Raw genomic sequence first — 21,546 nt, forward strand, 5'->3', positions numbered from 1 at the left:
TTTTCTGTTTTTTGGTAGCATGAAGGATTATTCTTCATGATAAGTATGATCAAACGATGCATGCATAACTCTAATTTGGTAATGCTTAATGCATGTTCATAGTTTCGTTATGTAATTTCCTAATGTTTAATGCATGTTCATAGTCCTCTGTGTCTGAATGACATTATGCCCATCCGTATGAAATTAACGAACACATTGTTTATATGCTTTAATTTTTTCGGTTTTTATAAAGGTGTATTAAAACTTAAATCACTTATTAAAAAAATAAAAATTTAACTGCATATAATCTTGACCTTCATAGTATTTAAATCTAAATTTTGAATATACTAGGGAGAAGGTAAGATATCCTCATTTACACAAACAAAGAGTTGAAAATTTAGAATTAGTTACCTCAAGGTTGCAAATTTAAACCCAAACACAACCATGTTGATCGTCATATTCGTCAAGGGAATTATCAAATTTTTTAGGTTTCTTCATGACTAAAGTGGAAGTAAAAAATAAAAATTAAATAAATAACCACAGTAAATATTACCAAAAAAAATTTAATCCATGGTATAGTAAGAGACATCAAATCACAAAAATATACTAATTACACCGATTTACGCGTGTTTTTGTCATGAATTCCTAACTTTATACATTTTTCAAGAGTAAATTTAATGCTTAAGTATAGTCCTAAGGGCTATGTATAGCATTACCCTTTTTTTTTAGTTCCTACAACATTTGTGTCAAATGACTATAATACCCATAATACTTGTACATCTTTTTGTTGCCTGTTTAGCAAGTGGAAAAACACAAAAAAAATCAAGAATCAACCCTCGTAATAGATCCAAAAGAGAGTATATTTATTTACTCCTATAGCTGATGACAGCACATGATCAATGTCTTGTTTCTGTAATCCACCACTTTTTTTCTTTTCTTTTTCATTTTGGGTTAGAAAAAGTGACCCTTTTCCACCTCTCTACCCTTTCCTTTTTTATATTTTTTTTTTGTTTCTTTTTCTTATCAATTCCTTAAACTTTTATTTTTTACATGTGCAAAGTCTAATTAATTAACTCCATATCTCATAAAATTGGAATAAAACTAACATAGAAATAAATTAAATCATTTTTGATTATAGAAATCTTAATTAGAATATATCATTAACGTGTGTAATATTCCTTTATGTACTTAAGACCACTCTCTCTTTTTTTCCTACCAAAAAAATAATTAAAATCACTATTTTAAAGCAACTTCCTTGACTCCTAGGTAAGCCGTTTCAGTGACTTCATTCACACAATCACTCCCATTTTCTCCCTCATTTTTCTCGAATTCTTTTTGGGATTCTTGCTTACAATTGCATTGAACGATAATTTTGAGGTAAGCATTTTTATACTAAGTATTTTTTATTAATTTTTTCTATTATTGGATTAGAGATTGTTAAATTTGCAATCTTGGGGTTTTTGTTGAAATTTTGACATGGGTTTTGTTAGAATTGTGTGAATTTCATGAAATAGGTGTTTGATTTCAAGTCAATTTTACATGGGGGGATTTAAGAATGATGGTCTAAAATGGGTTACTAAGGTAAAAGATCATGCAACCCATGCTTTATGATTATATATGATTAATTTTGTCATAAAGTATGAAATGATGATGGGGTTATAGTGTGATTTTTATGAAATTATGTGAATTTTGAATCAGGAAACTGAATTCAGAAAAATGAATTTTAGGCCTGTAGGGTCAGTATCGAATGCTAAACCAGTGACTGTGAGTAGCAGAAATGGGTATGGATCAGATATGGATTTGGAAAGTGATTCAGATGAGGAGATTAATGGTGGAAATTACTCAGTCGAGTCGTCGTCGCCTGTAGATGACATTTTCAGTAATGGGGTTGAGCAGAAGCGTACTGGTTTTGTAGGTGATAAGGTCTGTTTAAGCTTGTTGCTAAATATGACTAATTGACTGCTAAATTCTGTGAAGTTTGATTCAACATTGGATTGCAGTGTGCTGTGACTTTAGCAGTTTCGAGCTCACGGGACTTGGGGCCGGGTGGGGGGGGGGGGGTTGGGAAACTTGAAATTTGATTCCTGTTTTTAAGTTTATCATCCCTTTCATATTTCACTGTTGGTTTTTACTTCAGAGGATTGCATATTGATGAGATGCTGAAACTATTCATTTCATTATCTATGAGCAGAAAACCGATCGATTTGCTCAAGAATATTCATCAAGACGTGATACTGCAAGTAAGTCAGACATTGTTAGAAATATCCACTCTGATGCATCAGCAATGCTTCCTAATAGAGAACCTTCGCACTCAACCTTAAAGTATGTGTTATGCCCTGAAGACTATGGTATTCTTTAAATGGGAGGATATGAACGCTGACTTATTCATTGTTCTCCTCTTACTTTTCAGGACTTCTGTTGATATGGATGAAGGAAGATCATCTGATTCTTCATCAGCCCGTGTACCTAACTTTCATGCTAGGTATGTCAGTGAATAGATAGTAGCAGCTGTATTTCATTGAGTAGAATATCTGCTTAGCTTCTTAAACATGACTGGATACATTATCCAATGAGTAACAGTATCAATGCTTTTAACACAGTGGTCTCAGCCCTTGGAATGGCGTGGTTTCCTATGATGCGTGTGTACGACTATGTCTCAGCTCATGGGCCAAGGGTAGTAAAGAAGCCAAATATTTCCTGAATAATGAATGTGCAACACTACGAGATGCATTCAGGTGTGTTCATCTTTGTACATGGCTTGTATTATGGTAGAGTTAGTTTTTTTGAAGCAGTCAGGGCCTCAGAGGGTATTTTTCAACTAGGACTAGTGCTCATATCCCCATAAAGTGCAGTGTTGTGTAGGGTACAGGTAAGCTAAATTATGAAAGCATGCTCTTCATGGTGAAATATGTTATAGAAATTAAGCATTGTTTTACAATATGCCTACAAGATGCTCCTGTAATCCTATATGTCATAGATTGGTTTGGCTTTATAATGTGCTAAATTTAGCCCTTGCTGGCTTCTTTGATGTGATATGAAATGCATTGTATTCATTCTTAAAGCTATAAACTGATAACATAAAGTCGTCCTCTCTTCCCCCACTGACATACCAACTTTTATCTGGCTAGTTTGCGGCATGTACTTCTTCAGTCAGAGGAGGAGATAATGTCAAAAAGATCTTCTGAGCTAGTTAGTGGATCAGCTGCTACTAAACCAAAGAAAACAATAGGAAAAATCAAAGTTCAAGGTATATATGGATTATTGGTAGTGTAGTACTTAATGATTCTATCTCTTTGTCTTATTGGTAGCATGAAGCTATTTACCTTGTGCAGTGAGAAAGGTGAAGATGGGTTTAAATCCACCTACCGGCTGTGCTTTTCCACAGATGCAAAAGATGGACCTTGAGAAAATTCAAAGTCATGTCTCAAATGTAAAATCAAAACTAGCGATGAAATGGGAAGCTGTACAAAGAGTACAAGCAGCACGTCATATACCAAAAAATGGTTCTCTTTCAAGCAAGAGTTTGGCATATGTGAATGTTGGCGCTCAATATATGAAGGAGATTGGTGTTCTTTTAAAGAGTAGCTTGGCTTCTTCCCAGACCACAGAATCCCAAGTTGTGCAAGGTATTTTTGTTTCAGTTTTGAAATTTTTGCATGCAATAGCTGAATGTATGGTCTTCCTCCTAGCAATTGGTCAATTGCTAAAAGATAATTGTCTTATTTATTGTGGATTTTATCCCAATAATGGTGTGTTTTCTTCTTTAACTTATTCTTTTCTGACTTTCTCCTAGGCTCCTAGCCAAGGAATTTAAATTTGCTTATCCTCTTTGATCTTTCATGTATACGAAAAACTTGATGTGTTGCACAAGGAAATGATTAAATAAGAATTGTATATAATTTAATGTTCTTACGACTTTAAATAGTAAACAAAACAAGGATAGGTAAGAGGATCACACGTCAGAACTCAGAACGAATGTGTTGGGGGGGGGGGGGTGATGAAAGTGATGAAGACTCTAATGCTCACCGTTTTTACCTATTGTTATTTTTTGTTTTTTTATCTAGAGTCTTTCCATTGATACATGTAGTTATGATCTGTTTTCCAAAGATTTATGGACTGTCATTGAAATTCTAATTTTTTTAATGTGCACACATATCAAGTACATTTGTAGTTTTTAGATAATATGAAATGAGAAATTTGGTTATGTCAGGACCTCAAAATTCAATATTTTGCGTGTTTTATTTACAGTTTCTCAATCTCTATGGCATTAGGTACTTATAATCGTTGTAAAAGTTATTCTTATAATGATAGTTTTTTATGAAATGTATTTTTATATTTTCAATTTATGCATATCACTCTTAGGATTAATTTTAATAATTAGAGTATGGCCTCCAACATATTTTGGACACCCTTGGTCATTTGAATAACTTACTACAGTTTGGGAATATTGGGATTTATTGGTTAATATGGCATTATTGTGTTTATTTTAACCAATTCACCAAATTTAATTTGACAATCTAATCTTTATATAATTTGATGGTCAATAAAAAAAATGTAGTTGAACTATCCGGAATCTATGAGACTTGTCAGCTTTAACAGGATTTGGCCAATGTCAAGAACTTGTATTTTTAGTCTTGTTATTAAATTCCTCTGCACCAGTGCAACTATCTAGATGTAAGGATACTTCTGTGCAGTTAGCATGAATTTCAGGCTTCATCCTCAAAATTTATCATCTTACGTGCTTGGTATGAATTTGAAGTGTGAATGTGTTTACAATTTCTTATATTTATGAAATTTATCTTACTATCAAATTTTAGGTTTCTTTCTCTGCTGCGCTTAATTATTGTGTTTATTACTGAGAAGTTTCAGAAGTATAAACTTAATTCATTTGGTGATTGGCAGAAACCTACTATTGTTTAGTAAGACTGAAAAGCTCTTCTGAAAAAGATGCAGTGCGGATGCAGCCGGGCTCTGGTGAAACTCATATTTTGTATGTATACTTATTTGCTAGCTCAACTCTTCTTTGCATGCAAAAATATTCTGATTCTATTGAAACTGTTGACACAGCTTTCCAGATAGTCTTAGTGATGATCTGAATATCATAGTTCTGGACTCAAGAGGCAATCATTGTGGGTGTGTTTTGGCTCAAGTCGCATCAGTCGTGGATGCCACTGTAAGCATCTCTCTCTCTCTCTCTCTCTCTATATATATATATAATATATATATATATATATATATCAGTTATTTGCAACGAAAGGGACATGCGCGGACTCCTAGGCGAAAGTTTTAAAACATGATTATTGAAATATAAGGGTAGTACTTAAGTATTAATCTAATTTTTAAAAAACCACAATTAACCAAAATCAATAAACCACCAAACTCAGAACCCAGATTCACCACCACCACTGAAACCCAGAACCCACCAAAAACCACCACCACCGAAACCCAGAACCCGCCGAAAACCACCACCACCGACACCCAAAACCCACCGAAAACCACCACCAACAAACCTACTGAAACCACCACCACCGAATACCACCAACACCCAGAAAACCACCATCAAAACCCATTGAAAACCACCAAAATCCACTAAATACCACCACTGAAAACCACCACTATAACCTATCGAAAACAACCACCAAACCCACTAAAAACAACCACCAAAACCACGAAATCCCCAATCAAACCACCCCCTTCCCCCCACGAATTGAATTAATCCCAACCACCACCACCACGAATTGAATTAATCCCAACTACCACCATAAAACCCAACACCACCTAGACCACCCACAACACCTACGAAACCTTGAACACCACCTAGACCCCCGACACTTAGATCCACCCACGAAACCCACAAAATCTTGACCACCATATCCACGATACTCGTGCCGCACAAAACCACCTCCAATTTTAGATCTCCATGGAAGATGGGGATGATGAAGGAGGAGAGAGATTTTGATGATGAAGGAGGAAAGAGAAATTTTGTTGATGAACCACGAAGGGGAGTGAGATTTTGATGAATATGATGATGAATGGGGAGTGAGAAATGTGATGAACTAGATGAATGTTGAGAGGTTTGGTTTTTTTTACAGATTTGATTTTTTTTCTTTAGAAGATTAGATGAGTTAAGTTAGGGTTATAATAGAGTATAGTTAGTGAAATAATTAAATGAGTAAGTTGGTTAAGTGAGGGCAGTTTGGTCATTTCAAACAAAAAAACTTACCAAAAGAGGAAAAAATCAGTTTGTTGCACATAATATATAGCACCTGTTTTTGGCAAATGTTGCAAATAACCGTTAACGGAGGTAGTATATATATCTATATATCATGAGCCTCCTTAAATATTTATTGACGCATATCATATGAAATGGATGTTGCAGAATGACAAGAGCCGCTGGTGGCCTATATATCATGAGCCTGATCATGAACCTATTGGCAAAGTACAGTTATACATCAATTACTCAACAAGTCAGGATGATAATAGCCATCTGAAGGTATTCTGGTTCTTTTTCTATCAATTTAAGCCCCTCTGTCTTTTTCCAGAATTCAATTTTGTTTTACTCTTGAATATTTTCAACCCTTTGATTTCATGATAGTAGTGAGGGAGTCTAGTATATGTTTTTGCTTAGATATTTGTCTGTTAATCCTTGAGCGTAGTAGGTAATTAGGTATGTCAGTACCTATTACTCTTTTAATCAAAACTCTAAATGGCAACATTATAATAACTTGTTTAAGCTGAATATAATGCAGATGGTGAACTTTACGTTTGTTTTAGAATTCTGAGGAGACCTGCTTTGCTGAAAGCTGTGGCTAGTAATAATTATTGTCTCATAGTAATTATTATGCGAGTACAGTAATTTTAATTATATTTTCAACCATCTATCCCTTTTCTAAATTTTCCGGTATTGAATCTATTGAACAACTATTCAAGACTTGTGTCACTTAACAAAGATCATTATGGGCTATAGCCACGCTGTTGGCCTATGTTTTTCAAAAAGGGAAATTCTATCTAGTGGTTTTAGCCAATTGTCCTGTATGGAGCCAAATATTGGCCAATAAAGCGACCGTAAGCTTTTAAGATTATGGTGCAGAGCTGATTATACATTTTTAGACGTGCAAGAGATAAGATGAGGAATGAGGTGATAGGAGATAAGTTGGGGGTCAAATCTAGTGATAATAAGAATGTACGATGGAACAAAGTGCAAACAAGACTGACCGGGTTTTGGCATTATAGTAGAAGGCAGTTGCAGTGTTTTAATATCTAGGCGCACTGGGGTGATAGGTGTCCAACCCTAGGGTGATGAGCGTCCCAGAGCCTAGGTATGATGCCCTGTTATTTAAAAAAACTGCAAGAAAAAGATTTATTTGCACCTCCCTGTGCCTTGATGTAGTCTCTTGACCCCTAACGACTTGGGCTTTAGCACCTCAGGCACAGTACTTTGTTTATCGGGCACTTGAAAGCCTCGTTCAGAAAACATACGAAGATCTTATTAATGGATTGTAAGGAAATGCAAGGTAGATTAGATAGACTGTATTGTATTTCCCTCTTAATCCAAGGGAAAAATTAGCTATAGTCGTGTTTTTTTTCTCTTAATTGATGGGATGTTTTGTCTTTTAAAGTTATTGATGGATTAATGGACTTGGGAGACAAGGGAGGGTCCTCTTAATGGATAGAATGATGGATAGTGTTGTCTTGTAGAATTTCTAAGTTATTATGTACTTCCTCTGTTCTTTTTTACTTGACCTATTTCTTTTATCACACTTGTCAATGCAAAACTTTAACAATCAATAACTTTAATTATCCGCAAGTAAAAATTATAAAAGTTATAGAGTATGATAGTACTTATTGAGATGAATTCAAAAAGATCACACATGAATATGTTTTTCCTTACCTATTATTCATAAAAGACGGTCAAAAGAGAAGTGGTGAATAGTGTAAAAGTCAAAGCAGGTCAAGTAAAAAAGAACGGGAGAAGTACTACCAAAGTAGTACCTAGTCTTGCTGTTTCTTATGGAAGGCATATGTATAAATTTGAATCAGCAGCCGATCAGAATTTAAGATATTGCTCAAAATTAGGATGTCCTTTCATCTAGAGTTTTAAGAGATGGGCAGTTCTCTCTCTGTTTCTACTTCCCTATAGCCTCTTTTACTTTGCCTCGTATGGGTGTTTTATATGTTGGATGTTCATTAATACCCTTCTCATAAGCACCTATTTCTGCTGTAATATAGTGTGGCTATCATTTTTGTAGTTTAAGGGTAAGCCTGCATTGCATGCATATATCTGGAGCAATTTAGATCTCGTGTTGGCAGGATTTAATTTGGAGTGTTGTAATATAGTTATGTTATTAGACTTGTTTAATTGCATCAATTATTTCATAGAAAATTTTGGTTGTTCCTAGTGTGGTATTGTTGCAGAAACTGTTGCATACGATCTTGTGCTGGAGACTGCAATGAAAGCTCAAAATTTTCAGCAAAGGAACTTGTTACTGCATAATCAGTGGAAGTGGCTTGTGACTGAATTTGCGCGTTTCTATGGTGTGTCAGATGCCTATACTAAGTTGAGGTATGAGTTCTCATTCATTGTATGTTTCCATGCCTTTGTCTTGGATATTCTGCAGATCATCACAAAAAATTTTGTTATGCAGATATCTTTCATACGTTATGGATGTTGCTACACCAACTGCAGATTGTTTGCTTTTGATTTATGATTTGCTGTCTCCTGTGATTGTGAAAGACGACAATACTTTGAGTTCACAAGAGGTTAGTGTTTTTTTTTTTTTTCCTTGATAGAATCATCCTAAAATAGGTAATTATTTATGTATATGTTGATGCTCATGCTTGCTAAATATATGCCCTCTCAGATTAGGAGAATTGCTTGTTAGGGGATTACTTTAGTTTTATAAAATGGAAACTTTGTGAATCCAGTTAATTCCACATTTGTTTTCAAAACTCTTGAAGGTACTCTAAACTTTTAGCTTGTGTATCTTGAATGGACTATGACTCTTTGTTTAGAATTTAGAAAGCTGTAAAAATGTGAAGGATTTTTCACCAATAGGGGTTGTTTGGCTCACATGCTGCATCATGCTTCTGTTGCTATTTTAATATGCTAATTGTTACAAAAGATATTTGCAACTGATCCCTAATGTTTCAATTAATGATCAGAAACGAATCCTTGGAGTAATGTCTGATAAAGTTGAGGACCTTCTTGCTCTGGTTTTTCAAAACTACAAGTCGTTGGATGAAACATCACTCTCGGGGTTGGCTGCTGTTTTTTTGTCAGCAACTGGAAATGTCGCTCCTGCTATTGCTCCAGCTATTAAGCTTTATGGCCTTCAACATGATATGCTATCTCCTGAAATAAGATTAAAACTATGCAAATACTTTCAGGTGCTATAAATGGAATAATTTGTGTTGGTTTATGTAATTCTACTTTATTCCTTCTCAACAAAATTTATTGTCTAACATCGTAGGTTGCTGCAAAGAAAAGGTCAAGAAGACATTTAGGAGAAATGGATGAATTTATCTTCAGCAATGAGGGCGCCACAATGGACAATATGGCATCTACAACTGCGTATCAAAAGATGAAATCTCTTTGTCTGATTGTGAAAAATGAAATTCATACAGACATAGAGATCAATAATCAAAACATTCTTCCCAGGTATCACTACTTTCTTAAAGAAGGACCACCCAGGTGTCCTAGTTCAAGATTTCCTGAATACTTTTGATTTTCATAATTTATGCATCGATTGTGCTGTATCCCATCAGAACTTCGCAGCTAAGCGTGCTTGGGTGAGAGTAGTACTAGGATGGGTGACCTCCTGGGAAGTCCTCGTGTTGCACCCCTTATAAAAAATCTTGTTTCGTCCTTTTATCTTCATCCGACAGTTCCTTATGACGATGATTCATGTTAGCCAGCCCCAAATCATTTTGGGACTAAAGCTTTGTTGTTGTTGTTGTATGCATCAATTGTGCTGTATGCCTCTATGCCCAAATGAATTTCGTTTCAAAATCGTTTACTGGTTATTTTAGCTGTTTGTTTGGTGCAACTCCATTGATATAAACTTGATAATCATTCCAGGAAGTGATAATTCAATTTGCTTGATTTGCCTTCATTTTATGTCTTTCTTCTTTCTCTCACTGTCTCCTTATTGTGGCAGTTTCTTGGACCTTCCAAACCTCACTTCATCAATATACAGTGCTGAGCTGTCTGCCAGACTGCGCACCTTTCTTAAGGCATGCCCTCCTGCTGGGCCCTCGCCTCATGTTACAGATCTTGTTATAACAGTAGCTGACTTTGAAAGAGATCTTGCTCTGTGGAACATTAAGTAAGCCAGTCCTTTCTAGCTTCTGATGTTATGGACAAAACTTGCTTTGTCCCAAATCTGTTGTTAACACGCTTTTTTTCAGCTCTGTCAAAGGTGGAGTTAATGCAAAGGAGTTATTGGGCTCCTATATAAGCAACTGGATTAAGGAGAAGCATGTAACTTTACTTGATTTCTGCAAGACTAGCATGGTATGAACTTATCACCTTTACCTCCTAGTTCATTTTCTATTATACTGGATGTAGCTCTACTTACTAAATTTTTTGTCAACATTCATGAATATCTCTGAAAGTCTCCCTATTGATTGATTTTGGTGTAGTTGCAGGTGAAATGTTCTGATCACAAGGCTCAACAGCTGACATGTCCTTCCATTGATGAGATCTATGATCAGTTGAGGCAGACGTTGAATGAATATGAAATTATTGTTCGTCGTTGGCCAGAATATGCTGTTGTCTTGGAGAGTGTAAGTCCACCCCTGTAATCTTCTTCTCTTGGTGTGGAATTGACTGCACATGCAGCTCTGGAAATATGGAATTTTTCTCAAGTATAACAACAGCGAGAATCATAAAATATTAACGATATTTTATTTTTTGTAGTGATTAATTGGTTTACATCATTAACCTAAATGCCCACCCCCCCCCCCCCCACACACACACACAAGGTTCCACCATATTGGTGAGGCTGGTTTGGCAATTGGTACAATACTCGATAATGAATAGTCTCAGGAACCTATGTGACCATCTCCACCCAATTTACGCTCCTATTGGCTGCTTAATGAATAGCCTCTGGAATCTATGGGAAAATCCTTACCTAAGTCACGCTTCTATTGGCTGCCTAAAGAATAGCGCTATAGCCTAAGGAATCTGTGGGAAAATCTATACCTAGTTCATGCTTCTATTGGCTGCCTAATGCAGCCTCCCCTCCCCCTAGATTGGTTCAAGTGATAGAAATCCCTTTTTACTTCTTTAATATTACCAAGCATGTAGTATTTAGTGTAATTGCCTTCGAGCAATATCGCATCAAAAGTTTACTTGTGTCTTGTTTTGAAAAAAAATTCTTCGTCCATTTATATTGTTTTGCATGCAGGTGATGGCAGATGTTCAAAATGCAGTAGTGGAGGCCCTGGAGAAACAATATGCTGATGTTTTGTCACCATTGAAGGACAATCTTACAAACCTGGGCCTTAAATATGTTCAGAAATTCGCTAAAAGATCTGACAGCTTTTATACAGCACCTGCAGAGGTGAGTGCTGTGAGGAAGAATGTTTTGTTCGTTAGTTAGATTATTAAAATATATAATTGTTTCTTCAGATGTATAATTATTTGAAAGCAAATAGTGACATATTTCTCCCTATAATTTGTCAGCTGGGAGTTGTTTTGAATTCCATGAGAAGAATGCTTGATGTGCTGCTTCCAAAGGTTGAGGCCCAGCTGAAGACCTGGACTGCTTGTATCAATGATGCTGGAAGTGCTGTTCCTGGAGAGCATCTTACTGAAGTTACAATAATGCTTAGAAGCAAATTCAGGAACTACATCCAAGCAATTCTTGAGAAGCTAGTGGAAAATGTAAGTGGTGCTAACATAATTTATTACATAACCATTTGCATTCGTATTTCACAATTTATATTGAACAATGATTTCTGGTATTGACTGGCAAGCCCTCTTATGCGATTTTATATTAACAGTAGATCTCTATTAGGAGCATAATTACGTATATTAAGAGGTAAGCAGTTAACAGACTCATGAAAAAGGGTAGATAATATACAGGGAGCAAAGTTTAAGATATTCCTTTTACAAATTAAATGAGATGGAAGCATCTTCCCGAAAAAGTCTTATAAAATTAAGATTATTTTGTCACTTAAGCATGCAAGTACGAGTCCTAAGCTATATCCAATTAACTCATATCTCTATAATATGGTATTTTTTAAAAAATTATTCTTCTTGACATATTGTAAAATCACAGTAATTAATATAAAATCTTTTTGACGTTATACAAGCATCATCAATGCCGTCATTTTTCATAATAGAATTGCGGGAACACTGAAGCAGCTTTAATTTTTGACAAAACTCCATATTATCACTCCTATTAAGTGATGCACAGAAAGTTGTGTTCTCTCACTGTCTCACAGTAGGTTTGCACTCCTTGGGCTTGGATACAAAGACATTTGCTTAGATCATTAAAAACAAGACAGAGATGCTTCTGTTATTTCACCTTCTGAAGTTTCTCTTGTTTTGCAGACGAGATTGCAAAACTCAACTAAGTGGAAGAAAATAATTCACGATTTTAAAGAAACTTCTGCTGAGTCAGATGTACAGAGCAGAATGCAGCCTCTTCAAGATTTGTTGATAAAAACTATAGAGCATCTCCACTCAATACTCGAAAACCCTGTATTTCTAACAGTTTGCCGAGGCTTCTGGGATAAGATGGGACAGGTTAGACGGCACCCCCCTGGATAAGGTTTCAAACTCCATCTATTTATATTGTATGCTTTAGCTAATATACCTTCCTTTTTGCATCGTAGGAGGTTCTGAATTGTTTGGAGAACAACAAAGAAAACAGGTCCTGGTACAAGGGACTGCGAATTGCTCTACAAGTAAGTCCACCATATTTACAGCTTAATATGTTTTGTTCTTTACATATCTGAGTAAATGTTTTGTCCTTAACAAGACAAACTGTCATATTCATATAAAATGCAGGTGTTAGATGATACATTTACGTCAAGAATGCAGCAGTTGCTTAATTATCGTGTTCCAGACTCGGATCTAGAGCCACCCAGGTGTATAATAGAAGCACATTCCATGCTTCAGTAGGATTGTGTACGCAGCATAGAGAGTATATTTCACTACAAAAAGACTTTTCTTATTCAATTTGGGGGGTCTGATCCTGATAGGCGCTGAAATCAAAGAGGGTCTGATCGTGTCCACTGCTATCCTAGCCACCATATTTTTTCTGTCTAAGAAGCAGTGCTAGCTCTATAGGTAAATCTAGTATATACAATATTCCAAAAAAAAAAAATCCAGATATAGTTCAGTCAGGTGTGTATAGAAAACAGCTACTGATTTTTTGTCCATTTTTCCAGTGGGGAGTTTTGTCATTCATCCGAATCTTCCCCATTATTACCAAAAATACTATAATTCATTGTTGATTCTATATCTATGGAGTTGAGAAAATTCTTGTGTATCGGTGTATGGAATATGTTTAGCAGGTGGGCAAGAAAGCTGTAGATCCGAGATGTCGTAGCTTAGAAGACTAGGATAATAGTATATTGCTTACTGCTCCTTTACATATTCTGATATATTAGGAAGAAGCTATGCAATTGAGTATTTGTGAAATATGCTTAACTCTGTTCCAAAATAATACAAGTGCAAAGTATTCTTGTTTAATAGATTCGTCTCTTACTATTTTTTATATATTCTGTTCTTGTTTACTCGTTGTGTATTTGGGTTTTATTAGGTTATATATAGTTAGTATTTTATAATTATTTCTTTCGTATTTTGATGTATTTCTCTTGCATTATTCTACGGAGTAATATTTCCCTTACCACGTTGATTTGGGGTCAAGGAAGTATGTAATATTTCCCTTAGCAATATTTTTGGCAAGTTTTGGTCATTCCAACTTTGCACATATCTACTTTATTTTTGGCGATTTTATCAACTAAAAAGTCAAGGTGATAAAAAAATCGGACCGGGTCGGGCCTAACCATAATTTCTCTTGCCCAAACCCGTAAAAAGTAGTGGGCTTTTTTTGGGTCGAGTTTGAGCTTATTCGCCCTATTTTTGAGTCGGGTTAACAGGCGTGACCGATGTTGATCACCTCTACTAAAAAGTATTTTTCTTTGAATCACTCAACTTATAGACTTGCCTCTTCAAACAAGAGTACCAAGTAATAGTAATCAGATAAATACATTAAATAAAAGAAAGAAAGAACAGCGACATTAGCAAATACATATCCCAAAATGTTCCAAGTTTACAATCATGGGACATACTTTAATGGGTGGGCTGTGGGTCTTGTGATTTTGTCCGTCATTGTCAGCTTCTGTCAATCTTTGATTACTCCACTATTTGGCACATTCTGTGATCTCATTTTTTGGCACCTTATGTGATTCTATTACTGTTTTCTTTTTAATTTTTCATTTTTGACATAAGCGTAAAGTTATTACGACTACAATTTATTTTGTTATATACCCTGTAATGACTAATGAGTATATAGAGATCTCGACATATTAACGATCAAAATTGTACATAAAAATAAATGAAAAATCATCAAGTTGAGTATAGCAAAACCCGAATTTAAAATTCGGGGAAGTCTCTATGAACTGCCAATGCCCAATAGTGTAATAGCACAAGGCAGAATGATAGAGACATGATTAAATTATTGATTTATAGAATATTAGCACATACATTAACCAAATCTATATAGCTGCTATATATTGTTACTGGCCGACCCAACAATAATATAGCGTATCATTGATTAGGTTAATTGGCTGTTAGCAAGAATTTATGCCATGATATACTCTGATTGATTCAAAATAATGGAGCAACTGCTTATTATGGATTATTATATAATATAGTGGTGTACCAATATTATGGACCTTTTTGTATGAATAACAACGTCATTTCTTTTCTAGGCATCAAAATTCAGTGCACTGCATTATGCTCTAGAATGCCAAGTTGGTAACATGGATCAACCACGTGTACGGTCGCGATGGAGGAATAAAATCAGAAAATTCAAGTTACATGGCTTGTAACTAAGGCATATATTCACATAGGTACAAACTGGGGAAGGGGTGTGTAATGAAGGTTCCTGTCAACTTTTGGAACTTTGGGTTAGTTACTACGAAGTACTTACTAGTAGTAGTTAGGGTGTTTGTGTTTGTTTGGGAATTAGGTATATGCTAATTTGACTAATACACTAGGAGAATAGAGAACTTGTGGAATCCACACCCCCCTTTTATTTTCATATGTTTGTACTTTACACACTCCATGTCTTCCTCTAGTCTTAAGGTGGCGCTGAGCCATTTCGTACGTTGGCCTAGAGATCACCAATTGAGTATGTGTCGCGCCTAGTGGATAATTAGGGCTTGTTATATGTATTAGCGGATCACTTATCGACCTGTCATGTGTCATGTTGATTATTATAAACGAAACTAAGGGTGGTGTAGTGTAGGGCTAAAGTCAGGACGGGTGATACCACCTCATTACCAATTCTACGCTTTATATTTTCACCCTTGGGCATGGTCTTGTCACTTATTTTGAATATGAAAATGTATCTATTTGATAAAATTCGTGATAAATTTGAACTTGTTTGGATCAGGTTTTGTTCAAGCTAGTTTTAGGTAATCATTTATTTAGTTTAACTTTTGATAATCAATTCAAGTTGGTGTAATTGAATTAGTCACTTCATTCTAACCTTGTATCAATTCCCTAATTGTACAACAAAATCAATCAAATTTAAATACTTTGTAAAAAAAGTTGGGAATTTCTCATATTTTCTACAAAATTTGATCATTATATGATCATAATAGAATTTAAACAAATGTATTTTGTCCCAACTTGATTATATGTCTAGATTCGCCAGTGTTGATGGATTAGAATTTGGAAGAAGTCCAAAGTAAACCCCGTTCTACATCACATAACTTCGAGTAAAGACAAATAATCCAAATAAGACAAATAATCAAGTACACAAGATAACTTTTCATGATTATTGATTAATAATCAATTGACATTGGAATGGACGATGTATATCATCTTTACGTGCTAGAACAAGCATAGTAGTTAATCTAATTAACTGGTACTAATTATATATTGTTGAAGTAGTATAACCTTGTCTTTCCAGCTTTGCAGGAGCAAGTTTGTATGTAAACGGCACTTGACGCAATATACTCTTGAATTTTATACTCCGTAGTTCCTTTAATTAGCCAAGTAAGGTTGTAACTAGGGAAGAATAAGTCCAAATTAAAGCTCATACCTTTGAATTGCCGACCGTTAATAAAGTCTATTACAATGCTTAAAGTTAATTAAAGTATATAATAATACATCACTATCATAGAAATTGCCTCTAGATAGATACCAAATATAATCAATTAGGTTGACCAAATATTATATGATTATACTCTAGTTTGAAGAATTAGTTCATAATCCTATATTATTAGTAGTAGATTAGCATAGCAAGTGGTGATTGTAACTTGTAATTACTCTCAAATCATAAGTCTAACACACGTTATGAAGAGACAATGAGGCTAAATCCAAGCATAAAAGGCCAATTATGCATTTGACTTTGTTTCAGATAAAATTTTCATGTTTATCTAATCTCTTAAGATTGCGATTATGCCATAATTTTTACAAATTGTGTTATAAATTATAGCTTTTTTGGCTCTATTATCCATCATTACTTAGTGCGAATAAGGAAATATATAGTATTAGTACATATTTTAGAAAAGTTAACAGTAATTTTTTGTCATTTCAAGATAATATGAATAACGATAAGAAACAAACTTATAAAAAGAACGATAAGACTTATGTGTATTATCAATTTGGTAACTATGCGTTCATGATTATGTAATATTAAAAACAAGAATTGATTTGATGAAGGTCTTTTGATATCTTGAAAGAACCATACAATTGGAGTAAATAAGGTTATCTTACAAATTGAATTTACCAAGTCTTGAACAATTTTCAGTTGATAGCGTTGATCCATTCTTATTTCCTAGATTTATACTAGTACAATACAACTTGGTTATTTTGTTAATTTTATCATCCATCTAGAATTCTAAATGTTGTGCAAAAATGTTCACATTATGCTCAATTGATTCACACGTACCTATTACAAAGTATAAAAGATCTACTATTAGTTTAACAATACAACAATTGAAAATTACAAGGTATTCTCATTTTTGTTTATTTTGACATGCATTCTCAGTTGTGAACTTGTGATATTAAATTAATTGACTTTTCTCCTTGCATTGAACTTTTTGTTGATATTTAGTGAAACCATCATTAAATAACACTATGTACACTTTTCTCTAAATACAAAATTAAAGTTGGAATTCATTATTCATAGAACATTTTCAATACTTTTCTCCCTATTTTTATTTTGTGGCTACTTTTTGTGTAGCAAGTTCACAACGTTGCCCTCAATTTATTTGTATTTACATGATTAAAATTATGTAATTGAGTTGTTTTTAATCATATTTTCTTTCTGTTTAATGTGACTTAGTTCTTTAGATAAGTTTTCTTAAATTAAATTAACTTGAAGCCGCTAGATCAAGTATCGTTCATTTGTTATAAATCTTATAATCCTGTTTTTAGTTTTTACTAAGATATGAATGAAATTAAATGAGACTCATTTGTAAATGAGTGTTACATGCTTTATCAACAAGTGCTATGGAGTATTAATTACCCGTATGCTAACTGTCTAATGTAATATCTACTATTATGGATCAGAGTTCTAACAAGTCAAAATAAAAATTCCTCAAAAATAATAAAAGTCAATTAAAATCTTTAAAGTCCAACACAAATTTTGACTTTCTTCCAAAGTTTGTATGGAGTATTTGACTTTCCTCCTAATATGCATTATAAATAAATACTCCAAAAAGTGTTAAAAACTCCCTTACAAATTAAAGATTGTAAAACTCTTCCTTCAAAAAAAAGAGGGAGTATTTTTTTTTTTTTTACCTCTAACTCGTGGTGTTTAACACCGCAAGAAACCCATTATTTAAACTTAAATTATTGTATATTGTGACATGTAATATAAAATGATTTGCAACAACAATTAATTGAATACACCTATAACCTATTGATTTAAATAAACATCTCTCCTTTGTCGATCAAACATCCTACACATCAACTTTTTATGCAATCACCAAATTAACCAACAAACAAAATCTTTCAAAATATTAAACTAAACACTCCATATAATAGATCAACACCTAACAAAAACACAATATCAAAAAACATACTCCATTCAAAAAACACAATCACAAACCCCAATTTTTAATCATACTCGTTGAAACATCTCATGAACATACGCAACGAATATTACAATTTCAACACGCTGAATACGAAATTACCAAATTACCCCCCAAACAGCTGTTAAACACTGTACCAAATCACACTCCTATAATCCCCAAGTTCAAGGAACCCCCAACAAAAACATTAAATGTACCATTACCTTTCCTAATTATCTTCGTCATCATCATTACTTAAATTACCATTATACCCTTTCATTATTTTCTAATTTTGAATTAATCAGAAATCTTTGAGGAGTTTACGGACTTGTTCCAAGGTAACGAAAAGCACAACAGTAAATGGGCCCTGCCTAGAAATGGTAGGAATAAACCCTTTGTAAAGAGCCATGATCCCCTCAGATCGGACGGTCTTCAACGCACAATCAAGCGCACCATTATACGGCGCCGTTTCACCACTAGCCACCTTCATATTCATAACCCTTGTTTTAATCACATCCACCGGATTTGATACGACCGCCGCCACAAACCCCGCCGCAAAACTAGCCGTTACGTGGGTCCCAAGCCCGTCCTTCATCACCCCACGATCAATTATCGACTCCTTGATCTGATCGTACGACGCTAATTGCGACGCGGTTACGAGCATGGCGCGGTTGACTGTAAGGCTGGAGCCGCGCCATAGAGAGGTGATGCCTTCGTCTTTGACCATGCGTTGGATTGCTTCGACGACGGATTTGTAGTTCCGGCGTTGCGACGGTGGGAGACGGCCGTCGGCTTGCATGCGGACCATTGCGACGTCGGCGGGGTTACCGACGGCTGCGCCGATTCCGCCTGCGACGAGGCCAGCGGCGATTTTGCGACCGAGGGTGAGGGAGCCGGTTTGTGGGTCGGTCCATTTGGTTTTGAGGATTTCGTAGAGGCCCATTCGGGTGGTGGAGTAGAGGGTTTGTCGGAGTACGGTGGCGGAGACGCCGGAAAACATGGCGGCGACGCCTTCTTGTTGGACGATACGGATGCCGACGCCGATAGGGCCGACGCGTGGGGGTGGGGGTTGGGTTGGGAGGGTGATTGTGTGGGGGACGGAAGACGGGTGGAAGGCGAGAGCAGGACGGAGGGTGGTTGTGGTTGTGGGGGCTATGCCGGGTTCGCCTTGGAGTTGCATTCGGACTTTAATAAGGTCGAGAGGGTGGGTTGAGCATCCAGCAATAATGGATGCGATTCCACCCTCTACAAATCCTTTCACTCCCATCGTAGTTGTTTGGTTAACACAAAAAAGAATTAATTAGATTGGTTGGTTTATAATGAAAGAATCGGCTAAAATTAGAGAAGACTAACTGAGGAATGAGGATTGATGATTTATAATTAATTGGTCCAATTGGAATTGGAGATCATCTCACTGGAGACGAGGAGATGAGAATGGAGGCCGAAAGCTATAGAAGAGTAATGAGGAACGTGAGACCTGTGAGACATATGAATTCAGGGTTTACGTTTGAAAACACTTGTAAAAAATGATGTGAGATATTTGGTGATTTTAAAGGGACTATTTATAGGTGATTTTGGGAAACAAGGAAGGGAGGTGGGAAATAGGAAAGGTTGGCTTTAACGCGATGAAACGGGTGGGGCTAGGTTACGATTATTCTAATATGGTTGCCTCCAATATACGCGGGATATTGCCAATGAATTAGCACCTCCACTTTTCTTTTCCCTTTATGACTTTATTACCCTTGTGCTTTTTACCCTAAACTTTTATACGCTCTAGAAGCAAAATTTCAACCTTGTGGTTTTGGAAATACTATGTAAGAATATAATTGGAATGGAATATATACGCCTTTGGTTGGTTGTTATTAACTTATGACAATCTTTTTGTACATAACTTTAGCTACCCTCAACTTGGTGAATTTGGTGTTACGGACTTACGGTGTACTTTATCTAAATGAGTTACAAGCTGACAAAGTATCGAGTAACAAAGAGTAGATTAAGATGATGCTATACACAACATAAAGCTACATGTAACATCAAGTTGAAGGTATAGGTTTTGGGTTTTTCTTATTTTTGGGGGAATTATTGAAATATTGCCAATTTCATTTTAGAATTATTGGTTACCATATTCGAGCTAAGTGATATAAAGAAAGTAATTGAAGTATGTATGAAGAGGATTTTCATATACTTATGGAATTGATATTATAAATTAAAAAGGGAATTTTCATACTTATCTATTGTAGAATAATGCATTGAATACCTTCTCTAGATTTGCATACCTTCATCATTTTTTTTAGGTACAAGTACATAATTTACATATTCTATCTTGATGAAATATACACATAATCTTTGGATTTTTTATTCTATCTTGATGAAATATATACACATAATCTTTGGATTTATTATTATCATTACTATTATTTTATTTCATTATTTTATTCTATCTTGATGTTAGCTTTTTTGGGCTTTTTAATATGCTTGAAATGGATTACTTTTTAGACAAAGCCCGACCCAATGTGATCACCTCTAGTGAAAACCCATTATAACTTGTATGTTAAAAATTGTCCGATTTTCTTTTTACTATATTCATTTACATTTGTTTTATATCATACTCCACAAACGGTAACTTCGTGTATGGATGGTATTTCACACATACATCATTTAAAAGTATTCATATATTTAGAGGAAAAAACTAACAAAGTTTTGTCTAGCTTGGTACGTTGTTTACCTCAGGTCATAGAGGTTTGAGGTTGATTAGGGGTGGAGATCTATTTATCCTGTTCTTAACTCTCAAATATTTGATCCATATGTACTAAACAAAATTTAAAAAAATTATAAGGATTGATATTTGGTCACACTAGTATTTACCAATAAGAATAAAAAAAAAAAAATTGTTTATAGGACAAATATTAGTTATAACTTATAAGTATGATATTTGAAGTTGGAGGGGCAGTTTAGAACCAAAAGAAAGAGTGTACAAGTGAGGTGGCTTATTTAAATAATACGGAATACGTGAAATGTAAACAATGAACCAGTTGGCAAATAAAGTGTGAGGCCCAAAGCCCAAAGATGACATCAGACAATACATAAACAATGATACTCTACTGAACTAGTGTCAATTAAGATCTGTGATAATGCAATAAGTAATTAAACAGTTGATTGCGATATAAGAATGCTCTGTAGTAGCGACAAACACAAAACTAGGATTAATTGCTAAACTACAGTCAATGAACAGTGGGTTGACAAATGACAATTATAGATGAAGGCAGAACACTAGAACAACAATTATCTAAACTGATTCAA

At 34.9% G+C, this 21,546-nt stretch overlaps 2 protein-coding genes across 6 annotated transcripts; one reads left to right on the plus strand and one right to left on the minus strand.

The window, feature by feature from the left end:
- Positions 1 to 972: 972 nt before the first annotated feature.
- LOC110723806 lies at positions 973 to 13,686 on the plus strand. Of its 5 annotated transcripts, none has more exons than XM_021903184.1 (23): positions 973 to 1,356; positions 1,470 to 1,560; positions 1,678 to 1,902; positions 2,171 to 2,301; positions 2,390 to 2,461; positions 2,580 to 2,714; positions 3,108 to 3,226; positions 3,312 to 3,605; positions 4,882 to 4,969; positions 5,047 to 5,152; positions 6,359 to 6,472; positions 8,379 to 8,542; positions 8,625 to 8,739; positions 9,142 to 9,366; positions 9,450 to 9,637; positions 10,137 to 10,304; positions 10,387 to 10,492; positions 10,621 to 10,764; positions 11,388 to 11,543; positions 11,666 to 11,866; positions 12,539 to 12,733; positions 12,823 to 12,894; positions 12,998 to 13,686. In XM_021903184.1, the coding sequence occupies exons 2-23, from the start codon at positions 1,519 to 1,521 to the stop codon at positions 13,109 to 13,111; spliced, it is 3,174 nt and encodes a 1,057-aa protein (XP_021758876.1). In that variant the 5' UTR covers positions 973 to 1,356; positions 1,470 to 1,518; the 3' UTR covers positions 13,112 to 13,686. The 5 variants fall into 5 exon arrangements, with proteins under 5 accessions (XP_021758876.1, XP_021758885.1, XP_021758893.1 ...); XM_021903193.1 differs by having other exon boundaries at positions 10,627 to 10,764; XM_021903201.1 differs by lacking the exon at positions 1,470 to 1,560 and having other exon boundaries at positions 974 to 1,356.
- A 4,550-nt stretch (positions 13,687 to 18,236) lies between these two features.
- On the minus strand, positions 18,237 to 19,804 carry LOC110723834 (mitochondrial uncoupling protein 5-like). Its single transcript, XM_021903226.1, has one exon. It carries the CDS (start codon positions 19,511 to 19,513, stop codon positions 18,548 to 18,550), a length of 966 nt encoding a protein of 321 aa, XP_021758918.1. The 5' UTR covers positions 19,514 to 19,804; the 3' UTR covers positions 18,237 to 18,547.
- Positions 19,805 to 21,546: the final 1,742 nt, after the last annotated feature.

Source organism: Chenopodium quinoa, unplaced genomic scaffold (assembly GCF_001683475.1).
Source record: "Chenopodium quinoa cultivar QQ74 unplaced genomic scaffold, ASM168347v1, whole genome shotgun sequence".
Taxonomy (NCBI): domain Eukaryota; kingdom Viridiplantae; phylum Streptophyta; class Magnoliopsida; order Caryophyllales; family Amaranthaceae; genus Chenopodium; species Chenopodium quinoa.

Excerpts from the sequence above, each read along its gene's own strand:
- LOC110723834 (XM_021903226.1), bottom strand. The coding sequence starts at position 19,513 with ATGGGAGTGAAAGGATTTGTAGAGGGTGGAATCGCATCCATTATTGCT.
- LOC110723806 (XM_021903184.1), top strand. The coding sequence starts at position 1,519 with ATGGGGGGATTTAAGAATGATGGTCTAAAATGGGTTACTAAG. Across the intron at positions 1,561-1,677 it reads GTCTAAAATGGGTTACTAAG|GAAACTGAATTCAGAAAAAT; the intron begins GTAAAAGATCAT and ends ATTTTGAATCAG. Across the intron at positions 9,367-9,449 it reads AACTATGCAAATACTTTCAG|GTTGCTGCAAAGAAAAGGTC; the intron begins GTGCTATAAATG and ends CTAACATCGTAG.